This window comes from Vulpes vulpes, chromosome 12, assembly GCF_048418805.1.
Source record: "Vulpes vulpes isolate BD-2025 chromosome 12, VulVul3, whole genome shotgun sequence".
NCBI lineage: Eukaryota > Metazoa > Chordata > Mammalia > Carnivora > Canidae > Vulpes > Vulpes vulpes.
Genome location: NC_132791.1, coordinates 53,598,925 through 53,612,061, shown reverse-complemented (window position 1 = coordinate 53,612,061; position 13,137 = coordinate 53,598,925). Strand labels below are relative to the sequence as shown.

General features: G+C 38.7%; 1 protein-coding gene across 6 annotated transcripts in view; it reads left to right on the top strand.

The window, feature by feature from the left end:
* The window catches only part of RAD50 (RAD50 double strand break repair protein), a 227,824-nt gene extending 215,048 nt beyond the window's left edge, over positions 1 to 12,776 (top strand). For all 6 annotated transcript variants that reach the window (XM_072731777.1, XM_072731778.1, XM_025994939.2 and 3 more), the window contains 4 exons: positions 7,696 to 7,781; positions 8,300 to 8,442; positions 10,939 to 11,072; positions 12,419 to 12,776. In XM_072731777.1, the coding sequence (XP_072587878.1) occupies positions 7,696 to 7,781; positions 8,300 to 8,442; positions 10,939 to 11,072; positions 12,419 to 12,605 (550 nt within the window). In that variant the 3' untranslated portion in view covers positions 12,606 to 12,776. The remainder of the gene's footprint in view (positions 1 to 7,695; positions 7,782 to 8,299; positions 8,443 to 10,938; positions 11,073 to 12,418) is intronic.
* The last annotated feature ends 361 nt before the right edge of the window (positions 12,777 to 13,137 follow it).

Sequence of the window (13,137 nt, the reverse complement as noted above, 5' to 3'; positions counted from 1 at the left end):
TGCACACTTGGGCAGATATACCAGAAAGATAGCTTCTTAGAAACAGTTACTACTAGGACAGAGGGTGTGTACATTTTTAGCTCATTAGTGCCAAAATGCCTTCCCAAAGCACAAAATTTGTGTTTCCATGACTAGTGTATGAAAGTGCCCATTTCTCCATGATTGCATTTCATATTATCAACCTTTTTAACTTTTGCCAATCCATTGCACAAAAACGTTCTCACTTGAATTTTACATTTCCTTGTTTAGTAGTGAGGTTAAACGGCATTTCATGGGTTGGCTATTTGTATTTCTCTGAGAATTGCTTGTTCATATCTCTTTATCAATCTACTAGGCTATCTTTTTCTTAGTGAGTTGTACTACTGTTTTTTTTTTTTTTTTTTTAATAGATTTTGGATGGTAATCCTTTTCACATTGCTTGCAAGTAGTTACTCCCAGTTTGTCATTTGACCTTTAACTTTATGGTATTTTTTGTGACTTTTAATTTTTAGGTAGGAAAATGTTTAGTCTTTTTTTTTTTTTAAGATTTTATTTATTCATTCATGACAGACACAGAGAGAGAGGCAGAGATTAGGCAGAGGGAAGAGGAAGCTCGCTGCAGAGAACCCAATGCGGGACTCGATCCTGGGACCCCAGGACCATGCCCTGAGTCGAAGGCAGACGCTCAACTGCTGACCCACTCAGGAGTCCCAGAAAACCTTTAGTTGTCTTATTTATGGCTTCTCCCTTAGGCTTTCCAGTCCTAAGACTACAAAGCTGATGGTTTTATTTATTTCTTTATTATTTATTTATAATTGTTAATTATTTATTCTGATAATTTTATTTAACTTTTAATCCTTTAGTTAGTTTGAAATTTAAGGTCTAATAAAGATAGTGATGCATGGGGTGCCTGGGTGGCTCAGTTAGTTGAGTGTCCAACTCATGATTTCAGCTTAGGTCATAATCTCAGAGTCATAAGATCAAGCCCTATGTTAGGCTCTATGTCAACAAGGAGTGCTCAAATTTCTCTCCCTCAGCCCCTCCCCTCACTCATTCTTACTCTCACATTCTCTCTCTAAAATAAATGACTCTTAAAAAATAAAAAGCAAAAGAAATAAAGTTTTGATTTTTCCCTCTTCCCAACACTCTTGAATCTTTTCTCACTGATGGGAAATAGCAGTTATAAACTAAAGTTCTCTCTGTATTTGGATTTATTTCATCTTTATTCCTGTTATGTCTTACATACTAACGAGTCACCTTGTGGATTTCATTTAAAATTTTTTGTTTTTTTTAACTCTTGTTGGGAGTTCTATTTGGAGTGCATTTAATTTAATGGATTACTTAGGGGAAGGAATGGACTTCTCTGAAACATTAAATATCTCCCATTTTGCACCCAGTAGTTTCTCCTACTTAATTAGTTCTTTTTGTTCTTTTGTAAGGGTTATTCTCTTGTAAGCTTTTATAGCTTTCATAGCTCCCTCCTCTAGATCCTGTACCATTTTGTTAGATTTCTTCCTAGGTATTTCATAGTTTTTATTACCACTGTGAGTAGAATCCTATTTTCTATTATGTTTCCTATTGGATTTTGCTTACTACATAATAATACTTATAATTTTTTTATGTTTATTTCTGATCACCTTATTAGTCTTAATAGTTTTTCAGTTGATTTCTTAGACTTTCTAAGTGCATAATTATATCACCTGCAGAAACAATGACAAGTTATTTTCCCCTCATTTATTCTCCATTTCTTATTATTGTCTTACTGAATTGTTAGGGATCTCGAGGATATTGTTGTAAAGTAGCCATAAGAAGGGGCATCTTTCTCTCGTACTTTAGAAGTACTCCTTTCTATTTTAACCTAAAATTTGATGCTTGCTGTGGATATCTGATAGTCATTTTGTCAAATTAAAAAAATTTCTTCTGTTTTTCACTTTCTGAGTATTTTTGTCAGAACTCAGGGTTTATATCAAATACTTTTTTTGACAAATTTTTGAGATAATCATTTTTTTCTTTAATCTGTTAATGCAGTGAGTTATCTTAAATTATTTTTCCTGTTGTACTAGTCTTGCTTCCTTGGGATAAATGCTACTTGGTCATGATAACACTGATACCATGATATTACTTGGTCTTTTTACTACCTTAGCACCAAATTTGATTTTATTTAGAATATTTGTATCTAAAAAAAAAAAAAAAAAAGAATATTTGTATCTGCATTTATAAGCAAAATAATTAGGCCTGTACTTTTTTTTTTCTTATATCCTTTTTTTTCTTATATCTCTCCTTGCTGTGTAATACTCTATATACTTTAGAGCTAACATTTACTCCTAAAACTATTTGAGCCTTCTGTCTTTCAAGATGGCATTTTTTTTTAAAGACTTTATTTGTTAATGAGAGAGAGAGGTAGACACACAGGCAGAGGAAGAAGCAGGCTCCATGCAGGGAGCCTGATGTGGGACTCAATCCTGGGTCTCCAGGATCAGGCCCTGGGCTGAAGGCAGTGCTAAACCGCTGAGCCACCCGGGCTGCCCTCAAGATGGCATTTTGAAGGACTCCTGGGTGACTCAGTGGTTGAGCGTCTGCCTGACTAAAGCTAAAGCTCAGGGCGTGATCCTGGAGTCCCTGGATGGAGTTCCACATCAGGCTCCCTGCATGGAGCCTGCTTCTCCTTCTGCCTGTGTCTCTGCCTCTCTCTCTCTGTCTTTCATGAATAAATAAATAAAATATTTTTTTAAATGGCATTTTGGGGTGCCTGGGTGGCTCAGTTGGTTAAGCATTTGCCTTCGGTTCAAGTCATGATCCCGGGGTCCTGGGATCGAACCCCACATTGGACTCCCTGCTCAGCAGGGGAGTCTGCTTCCTCTTCCCCCTCTGGCCCTGCGCTCCCTCTCAGGCTCACTCACTGTCAAATAAAATCAGTAAAATATTTTTTAAAATGGCATTTTAACTGTCTTTTTAATTTTAATTATGATATCCAAGTGCTGTTAACATCGTAATCACTTTTCTCTAATTGTAACCATGTTAGTAATTTTGTCAGACTTCAGGTTTTTTTCAGTGTTGAGAAATAATTGATATACACCACTGTATTAAGTTTAAGATGTAGTGTGATGGTTTGGTTTACGTATATTGCAAAGTGATTAGTACAATGGGTTCAGCTAACATCCATTTTCTCAATAAAGGAAATACAATAAAAAAGATACAATAGGTAAAAGAATCCATAAATACACTAAAAAGAAAAGGAAAAAAATGTCTCCTTGTGATGACAGCTGCTAGGATGTATTCCCTCAACAACTTTCCTGTATATCATATGGCAGTGCTAGCTGTATTCATTCATGGTATATGTTACATCCCTAGTACTTACTTATAACTAGAAGTTTTACCTTTTGATCACCTTTTTCCAGTTCTCCCTCCTTCCACTCTCCAACCTTGGTGACCACAAATCTGATCCCTTTTTTGTCAGTTTGGTGTTTTTGTTTTGTTGAGATTCCACATATAATTGAGATCATATACAGTGTTGTCTTTCTCTGACTTTTTTCACTTAGAGTAATGCCTTCAAAGTCCATCCATGTTGTCCCAAATAGTAGGATTTCCTCATTTTCTAAGTGGCTGAATAATAATCCATCGAATATATACACTACATATCTTTATCCATCCATGGACATTTAGGTTGTTTCCACGATGTGGCTATTGTAAATAATGGTGCTATAAACATGGGGTGTAAATATCTCTTTGACATAGTGTTTTCATCTCCTTTGGATATATTCCCAGAAGTGGAAATTGCTAGATCCATTTGGTAGTTCTATTTTTAATTTTTTGCTTAAGGACCCTTCATAATGCTTTCCATAATGGCTATACTTATAGTCCCACCAACAGTGCACAAGGGTTCCCTTTTCTCCAATACCAGCATGGAATTCATTATCACTTGTCTTTTTGATGATGGCTATCCTAACAGGTGTGAGATGTTATCGCACTGTGGTTTTAATTTGTATTTCCCTAAAGACTAGTGACAACATCTTTTAATGTACTTTATTGGCTGTGTATATATAAGACTATAGTGTGTAATACATTTAAAATATATGTTAATTGACTTTTTGTGTTATAGGTAAGGCTTCTTCTAGTCAACAATAGACTATTAGAAGTTAGGTTTAGGGCAGCCACAGTTACATATGGATTTTGACTGTGTGGTGACTTGATACTCCTAACCTCCATGTTCAAGAGTCAACTTTTTTTTTTTTTTTTTGCTATTGAATTAAAGGAGTTCTTTGTATATGTATGTATATGTGTGTGTATATATATATTATATATATTTTAAGATTTTATTTGCAAAAGAAGAGAACACAAGGGGCAGAAGGAGAGGGAGAAGCAGACTACCTGCTGAGCAGGGAGTCTGATACAGGGCTCAATCCCAGGACCCTGAGATCATGACCTCAGCCAAAGATAGATGCTTAACCTGCTGAGCCACCCAGGTACCTCTGAGTTCTTTATATATTTTAGATATTAACCCCATCAGATACATCATTTGTGAATACTTTGCCCATTCTGTAGACTTTCTTTTCCATTCTATTTATGATTTCTTTTGCTGTGCAGAAGTTTTTGTTTATTTTAATATAAAGATTTATTTGAGAGAGAAAGAGAACAAGGCAGGGGAATGAGCAGAGGGGGAGAGAGAGAATATCAAGCAGACTCCATGTGCTGGGTGCCCAGTGTGGGGCTCGATTCTACAACCATGAGGTCATGACCTGAGCCAAAATCAAGAGTCATGCTCAAATGACTGAGCCACCCTGGCACCCCAATTTTTAATTTTTTAATTTTTTAATTTTTTTTACTTTTGCTTTCGGTGTAATTTATAAAAGTCATGTCAGAGAACTTAGTTCCCATGTTTCCTTCTAAGAGTTTCATGGATTTAGGTCTTACATTTAAATTTGTCTTTAATCCATTTTGAGTTAATTTTTGTGAGTTGTAGAACATAGGGGTCCAGTCTCATTCTTTGACTTGTGACTATCCATTTATCCCAGCATCACTTATTGGAAGAGACAGTCTTTTCTCTATTGAGTATTCTTGGCTTCCTTGGCAAATATTAGTTGGACTGCTTATGTTTGGGTTTATTTCTGAGCTCTAAATTCTTCTGATCTGTTTGTCTATTTCTATGCCAGTGCCATAATGTTTTTAAGACTATAGCTTGAAATCAAAGTGTGATGCCTCCTGCTTTTGTTGTTCTTTCTCAGGACTTCTTTGGCTGTTTAGGGTAGTTTGTGGTTCCATAGTAGGAGTGTTTTCTCTATTTCTGTAAAAAAAATCCCAGTGGGATCTTAATAGGGATGGCACTGAATCTTTAGATGGCTTCTGTTATTTTAATAATAGTAATTCTTCCAGTCAAACATGAGATACTTTTACATTTATATGTGTCTTTGATTTCTTTCACAGTGTCTTGAAGTTTTCAGAGTAGAAATCTTTGACTTCCTTGGTTAGATTCGTACCAAAGTATTTTATTGGTTTTGATGCTATTATAAATGGGATTGATTCCTTTTTCAGAAAATTCATTGTTAAAGTATCAGTTTTCTTTCTTTTTTTTTTTTTTTAAAGTATCAGTTTTCTTGATGGTAAAATGAGGATAACTAAAGATAACTCTTCAGTGTTGTTGTAAGGATTAAATGACATTTAACTGTTTACCATAATTACGCTTCACAGAAGGTAAATGGTCATTAGTAGTAACAACTAATGTCACTATTCTTCTCAAGTGGATTTAATGTGGTTATCTTCATCATCCCCTACTGTTGCAAGTGGTGTGGTAAACTCCATACTGGAGAGAGACAATACAAAGATAAGCTGATGGTCTGGCCAACCAATAGGCATCAACTTGGTGTGACACACCTCTTGGGGGATCCAGATCTCTCTCAGGACTAGAGCTGCTGCTTTTTTTTTTTTTTTTTTTTTTTTTTAAGATTTATTTTTATTTATTTATTTATAAGGGGGGGGCAGAGACACAGGAAGAGGGAGAAGCAGGCTCCACACCAAGAGCCCGACATGGGAGCGCAATGCGGGACTCGATCTCGGGACTCCAGGATTGTGCCCTGGGCCAGAGGCAGGCGCTAAAACCGCTGAGCCACCCAGGGATCCCCTAGAGCTGCTTCTTGTAGTGCTGTCTCTCTCAGGCCAGGATACACCACCTCTGTTCTATAAGGAACCCATGGCAGGGGCTGTGTATGTGTACCTTGGACACCTGGAGTTTGTTCTCCACCTTGGGTTTGCTTATTTAGGTTAGTTATAAAAGATCTTTAAATTGAATGAAAAGATGGATGACCTTTCTATAAAATTATTTGAAAAATTAGGATTATAATGTGTGAAGAGCTATGGATTACGTGATTGGTCCCAAGAACATTCTCAAGGAATTTTGTTGTTTATTTGGCAAATACTTAGGCATTTGGTCCGTTCTTTTGACAGGAATGTGAAATGTCAGGCTGGGATAGGCGTGTGAATTGGAAAATGGAGGCTTGCAGCATTCTCACCAGCAAGCACAATATACGGTTTTTTTCCAGTCTGATTACTTCAAAATTCTTCATCTGATATTTAAAATGTATTTATGTTGAGTCATTTCTTTCTCTCTTGCTGGTGAACCAAAAGATCATGAAATGATTCTGCAGAGGCAGTAGCATTACGTTCAGTTTCTTTTTTTGTATATATCAGATAAGAGACTTGCAAATGGAAGTAGAGCCACCTCACATCCTCTGTATGGTCATGGCAATGATGTTTGCCTTTTTGTCACCGATGCAACATTTATTAATTCATAAACCCATTTCCAAAGAACCAAAGGGCTTTTTCATGAAAGGAGACTAGAGTAAGAATGAAGTTTGTAAAAACAAAAGTAGCCTGTTAAAAACTAACATTTCTTCCCCCCCCCCCTTTTTTTTTTGGAATTCAGAAAGTATTAGTTTTTTAAAGTGTGTTGTGGAGTGGTGGGGGGGGGGGGGGGGGGAGCTGACAGGCCAAATGGAAATTAATGCATATACTTGGAGGTAAGATTTCTTAATCCCTCAACTAGGAAGGGAAAACAGAAATTTTGAGGTTCAGCTCAGCTTAAGTCTCTTACTAAATTGTTCTCTCTGAACCACACCTTCTGGTTGGTGAAAAGCTCACACATCTGAGGAATTTTAAAATACCTTAACAGGCTCACTTGTGGTAAACTTTAATAGTAACAGAAAGTGAAAAAAGACAGCAGTTCAGAGTCGCACTATGTCCCCACAGAGTAGAGGACCCTGTACATCTCGCCCCCCATATTTAACTCACTACCATCCATTTATTCAACAGGTCCTTCTGTACCTGGTAGGCCTTAGTGGCTACAGTCCTTCCAGTAAGCCAAAGAAAAAGTTGTCCACAAAGTTTCTGAGATTTTCACAGTATTTAAATATTTCTTTCAGGGAGTATTTGTCCTGTCATGGAGTGACAATGGGCAGGGCCAGGACTCAGGAGCCCGGGAACGTGCCTGGCTGCATTCATTCATGGCCATGCAGCAGTGTTGTAGCTCTGGTTCCTGTTTCCAGCTCTTACTGTATTCTGCTTTTATCATTGGAAATACTCCTTATTTCATGAGATTGTTAAGATGTTTCTTTTATTACAGTATACATTATATGTTTCATATATTCTTAAAATATACTATTACATATCATTAATCTTACCATTACATTATTTTACCTTTTAAGTATCAGTGGCTTCTTCTTCCAGAGCAATCATGAAATTTCACAGTATGAAAATGGAGGAAATCAACAAAATTATACGTGACCTTTGGCGAAGTACCTATCGTGGACAAGGTAATTGACATTGTTTGTTGTGAATGCTTTTTCCAAAGCCCCGTCCCTAGTTCTTGGCACATAGGATCTCTCATCATGCCAGCATTACCTCCTAGACCCCTTTCTAAACATCTCTTGGAGATTTTCTAAGAATTCTTATCTTGACGACATCTTGTAGCAAGAAAAAAAATGCAAAGTTTTCTATTCCAAAGCCTGACAGGACTTACATATTTGGCTATGTACATATTATATTTAACTGATGACCTAATAGATTCTGTTGAAGCATAGATACGGATAAGCTGAAAGGCGATAAGAAGAAAACCAGCAGGAGGAAACTCTTAATAGGGGAAATAAGAAAGGCAGAGTAGAGACTGAAAGTTGGGGCATCTGGGGTTGCTTTTGCCTCATGAACCATCTCAGCCAGTTTGAATGGTAATGTCAGCTTCACACGTTGCTTCATGGGGGCTTACTTGATATTTGCAAGTGACAAGAAGCTACAGAATGTAGGTTTCTCTGAAATCTTCTTTTTTGTATGTTAGATATTGAATACATAGAAATTCGGTCTGATGCCGATGAAAATGTATCCGCTTCTGATAAAAGGCGGAATTATAACTACCGCGTGGTGATGCTAAAAGGAGACACAGCTTTGGATATGAGAGGACGATGCAGTGCTGGACAAAAGGCAGGTATCTCGAAAGCCTAGGGAGTAACCTGTGCACAGTGAATTGACGGGAAGAAACTGCTGTCAGTGCAGTGAAAGCAACTAGGGCTGCCTGTGAATGCTGAGAAGCTCCTCACAGCACTCTTTGTTGCCGCATCAAGTTGATCAGATCAACTATCCCGTTACGCTCTTCTAGTTCTAATCAGCATTTCCTGCAACATAGATGGTCCTTTAGGAGAAAGGTCGGAAACATTCTCACGTGACAGGCCAAACACAGAACATGCAGCTTGTGACCATTATATCATAATACTCCTTACAGGAATAAAGTTAATGTATCATCAGTTCTAAGACATAACACTATTTTATGTGTCACCAAGAAAGAAAAAAATGCAACTAATTGCAAGAGTGCATTCTGATTTCAGAACAATCAAAGGTGGGGTGGGGTGATAGACTGAGTGACCTGCAGTATTACTAAGTCAGATCCTAGGCTGAGCCTGGTGAGGCACTAAAATGTAAAATTCTCATTGAGAAAGCTGCCCCATCATGAGACTGAGTCCCTGCCAACCTCTGCCATCGGCCTAGCCAATGGGCCTGGCCTGCACACCCTCTGAAAGAAGGATCCACTAAGGGAACCTGGCTGGCTCATTTGGTAGACTGTGCACCCTTGATCTTGGAGTTGTGTTTGAGCCCCACATCATGTGTAAAGATTGCTTAAAAATGTTAAAAGAAGGTTCTGCTAGACCAGAAGCCATGACACATACAGCTGCCTCTCCCCTCTGTGCATGTGCCACATACACCCTGACACACCCCTCAGCTACTGAGCCAGGCTACTTAGCTCCACACAAGGCTGGCAGAACAGGCTATGTTGGATAGGGAGCACAGAGCAAATCAGAAAGAGGAGTAAAGCTTTAAATAAAGAGTCAGGAAAATTGGTCTGTGTCTTTGGGAGCAAAGCTGGGTCCTTTGTGCACAGGTTTGTAACCATGGTGGCTTAGATTCTTGAGCTTCCTCTTTTCAGATTAGAAGCGGATTATATTTGATAACATTTCTGAACTCCTGGGTTTCTTAACAAAATCTTAAGATTCTAGAAATGGCTGATCACATTATCTGAGGTATTTCATAATTTTCAATTTTTGCTTAAAGACAATCCTGCGTGTATGTATTTTGTTGTCAGCCCACATGGCGGATACCAATTTAAGGCACACGCAGATTATTATCTTAATCATATTTTGCAAAAATGACAAATTTGTGATCTATAATCAGTATTCCTACTTGCTTTGGTGATTTTCAGTGGTAATGAATAAGAAAATACAGAGTTTGAAACATGTCCCTTTGAATTAAAAATACTTTTGAAAATTATTTTCTGAACAAAGTAGATTTCCCATAGATACTCTTAAATTATAAAAATTAGCATTAATTGCTTCTTTGGTGTTGGGGGAGAAGACAGACAAATAGTCTGTTAGAAGTTGGCCAGGGGAAAAAAAAAAAAGAAGTTGGCCAGGAACTTCATTTAGACTCTACTCTGAGTACATGGTGGAGAAAGAGGCAGTTGCAGTAGGGTTCACATACAGGAAAAAGGTGTCTTCCCCAAAGGGCCAAGCTATGATCCTGGCTTCAGTCTGCCAGTCTGCCCTGGGTATCAGAGAAAAGCTCTAAACTGCCCTGAAGTCACTAACTCCACTCACTGATGCTCCTTTGCTCACAGACTGGTGGAAGGAGATACTGACGGCTCACACAAAAATAGTTTCTACTTCCTAGACTATTCTGTCACTCTTGATTCTGTGCCCCTTATACCTCAGATGGCTTCAGCTGCATCTGAGAGTTTTAGCATTAGGTTTTTAATTAACCAAGAAAGTACCTCAAAGTGTCAGTTCCCTTGATGTCCTGTAGGTAAGCTTAAATAAAACCATACTCCTACACTCCTGGTAAACTGATCCAGGACTATTCTTTCTCTCTCTCTTTTGGCTTACACTTAAGTCTAGGTAAATAACACCACAGTACCTGGTGCCCCTTTTGCACCACAGAACATAGAGATTGAAAGATAACTCACAGAGGAAAAGTGTGTGTGGGACTCTAGAAGATGTAACATGTCTACGTTTTCTAACAAATATCATTATCAGGAAAGTAAAATAGGACTTGAATTTTTAAGGTTGTTAATCTTATACTTTGAGTAAAAGTAATGCATTTCCGATTCAAACATGTGCTCAAGTTTCATTATAGCTGACATGATTTGTGTGTATTTGTGGGTAGTAAAATCACCATTGCTTTTAGCATCTTATTTCACTGCACGATAGGCTGAGATAATATACCTGATGGCTCACCTTCTGGAAGGGTTTAAGAGTCTGATCACAGTGCCAGGCTCTCCCATATAAAAGAGCAATGATTTGCCTAAAGTCAGTGACCTCGTGACATTGATCCTTTCCCTTATAACGACATTAGGCCAGGTCTGCATGTTTTCCTAAAGTGAATGAGAAAAAGGTCAGTGCAGTACAACTCAGCTCTGGTGCTTTATTCCAGGTACTGGCCTCACTCATCATTCGTCTGGCGTTGGCTGAAACATTCTGCTTGAACTGTGGCATCCTTGCCTTGGATGAGCCAACAACAAATCTTGACCGAGAAAACATTGAGTCTCTTGCACATGCTCTTGTTGAGTAAGAATCTCTGGTTTGGGGGCAGGTTATGATAGAACTCTTTACCTTACTTTAAAAATTACGGTGAAAACCCTCTCTAGATGGGTGTTCTGTGGGAAAGCTGGTTGGTGCCAGACCTTTGATAGTAATTCTTCAGATACTTAAAAAAGAACTAGGTGGTGAACAGCAGTCCCAGACACATCCTGCATCTCCCCGAGTGTGTTCATAGGGAAACTGAAGGGTTTCCTGGCTTGGTTTGGTTTTTCTGTAAATGCACCAGCAGTGCCCACACATCATGTAGAGGACTTAGCTGCCCTGCTAAAACATTTTTAGGTGGTAATACTGGATTTTGGCCCATCTCCCCAGCTTTATGAGAAATGACAGCTCTTATTCAAAAAGTGGAATAGTGGTTAAGTAGAATCTAGAAAGTAAAATTGCACACACTTTTGCCACATTCACATGCCCTTGGTACAGGCTCCAGGGATGGACAGCAGTTGAAAGACTGTGCTGGCAAAGAAAAGGCATTTTTTCCAAGCTAGAGAAGCTGTTTTGGGTACTCTTGCTCCAGACAGATTCTTTCTGGCAGAGATGAAAGTATGGGGCCCCTTTCTCAGCCTTCTCTTGGTAGTCTTGTGTGCCCATCACACAAGGGCAACTACTTTTGAAAGCTAAGTGCATCCAGCTGCAGGCAAGGGATAAATAAATGAATAGTTAAAAGAAAAAGTTTGATTTCAGTCCCCTAGGTAGTTACCTCAGCATATAGATAATGAACAAAAATGTTCCCAGTACACCCACTCAGGTCTCCTGTGTGTCATACTAATGATGCATCTGGTAACTGGTGGTGGCAGAATTCTAAGTAGACTCAGCTCCCAAGAAGGTAGTGGGACTTGCAAATGTAATTTCCCTTGCCTGTAGTTGGTCTTTTTTTTCTTCTTCTTCCAGAGAGAATTAGTAACAGGTCACAAAAACCCCAGACAAAGGAATAAGTCAGACTCCTAAAGTTGAACACCACAGATATTAAAGAAAATTAGGTAAAACATTTCTACCTGCTTTAGTAACAACTTTGTGTTCTGGAAGAAACTAGATTATGTATTCTTACCAGTGCCTGAGTCAGACCTAGGTGAAGAGTCAACAGTGGGCACCTGCACTGTCTGGAGAGGAGATGGGGGCTCCTACCCAGCTGGACTGAAGGCCTCAGGCCACCCCAGGCTCTCCAGCTTCCTGCAGGGCTGGCAGGGGCCCTGGTCATCACACACAGCACACATGGTGTCATCCACTGTGACAAGGTTCTCAGTGGCTTTTTCATATAAAAGGAAAGGACTATTTGAGCTTTCCAGTAATAAAATGTTCTGAATATATTGTTTCAGGATAATTAAGAGTCGCTCACAGCAGCGTAACTTCCAGCTTCTGGTCATCACTCACGATGAAGATTTTGTAGAGCTCTTAGGCCGCTCTGAATATGTGGAGAAATTCTACAGGATTAAGAAGAACATCGATCAGTGCTCAGAGATTGTGACATGTAATGTTAGCTCCCTGGGTTCTTACGTTCATTAAAAATAGTCAAGATTTTGCCTTAAAAACACATGTCCTAAAAAAAAAAAAAAAAAAAAAAAAACACATGTCCTCAGGCAACTGCTTATTTCTGGTATCAACTTATTCAGTAGGAAAATCTGTCCCCTCAGAGGAGCTCTGCATCTAGAATCATTAAAATTGTTCCACATGAAATTTGGACTGATTTCCTGAACTTCAACCCCCTGCAGGCAGCCTCTGACAGGCCTGGGTGGGCTCAATAGCAACACAGGTGACTCAGCTGCTCTGCTTCCCTTCCTGGTGGAAATGACTGCTTCCTATTACCTAAAGCTACTTCACTCAACTTCCACTTTCCAATGTACTTTTGAGAAGTAGGTTCTCACTGTCTTAATAATTTAGGAGTTATTAGCATCATTAATATCTGAAGGTGACCAAAAATGAAGAGGTTTTAATATCTGGCTCTGCTCTTAACTTCAGAAATCCAGGAACTGACCTCCCTCACTGGGACTCCGGTTCCCCCAAATAAAATTCACAGTAGTCAAATGGGGCACTGGTG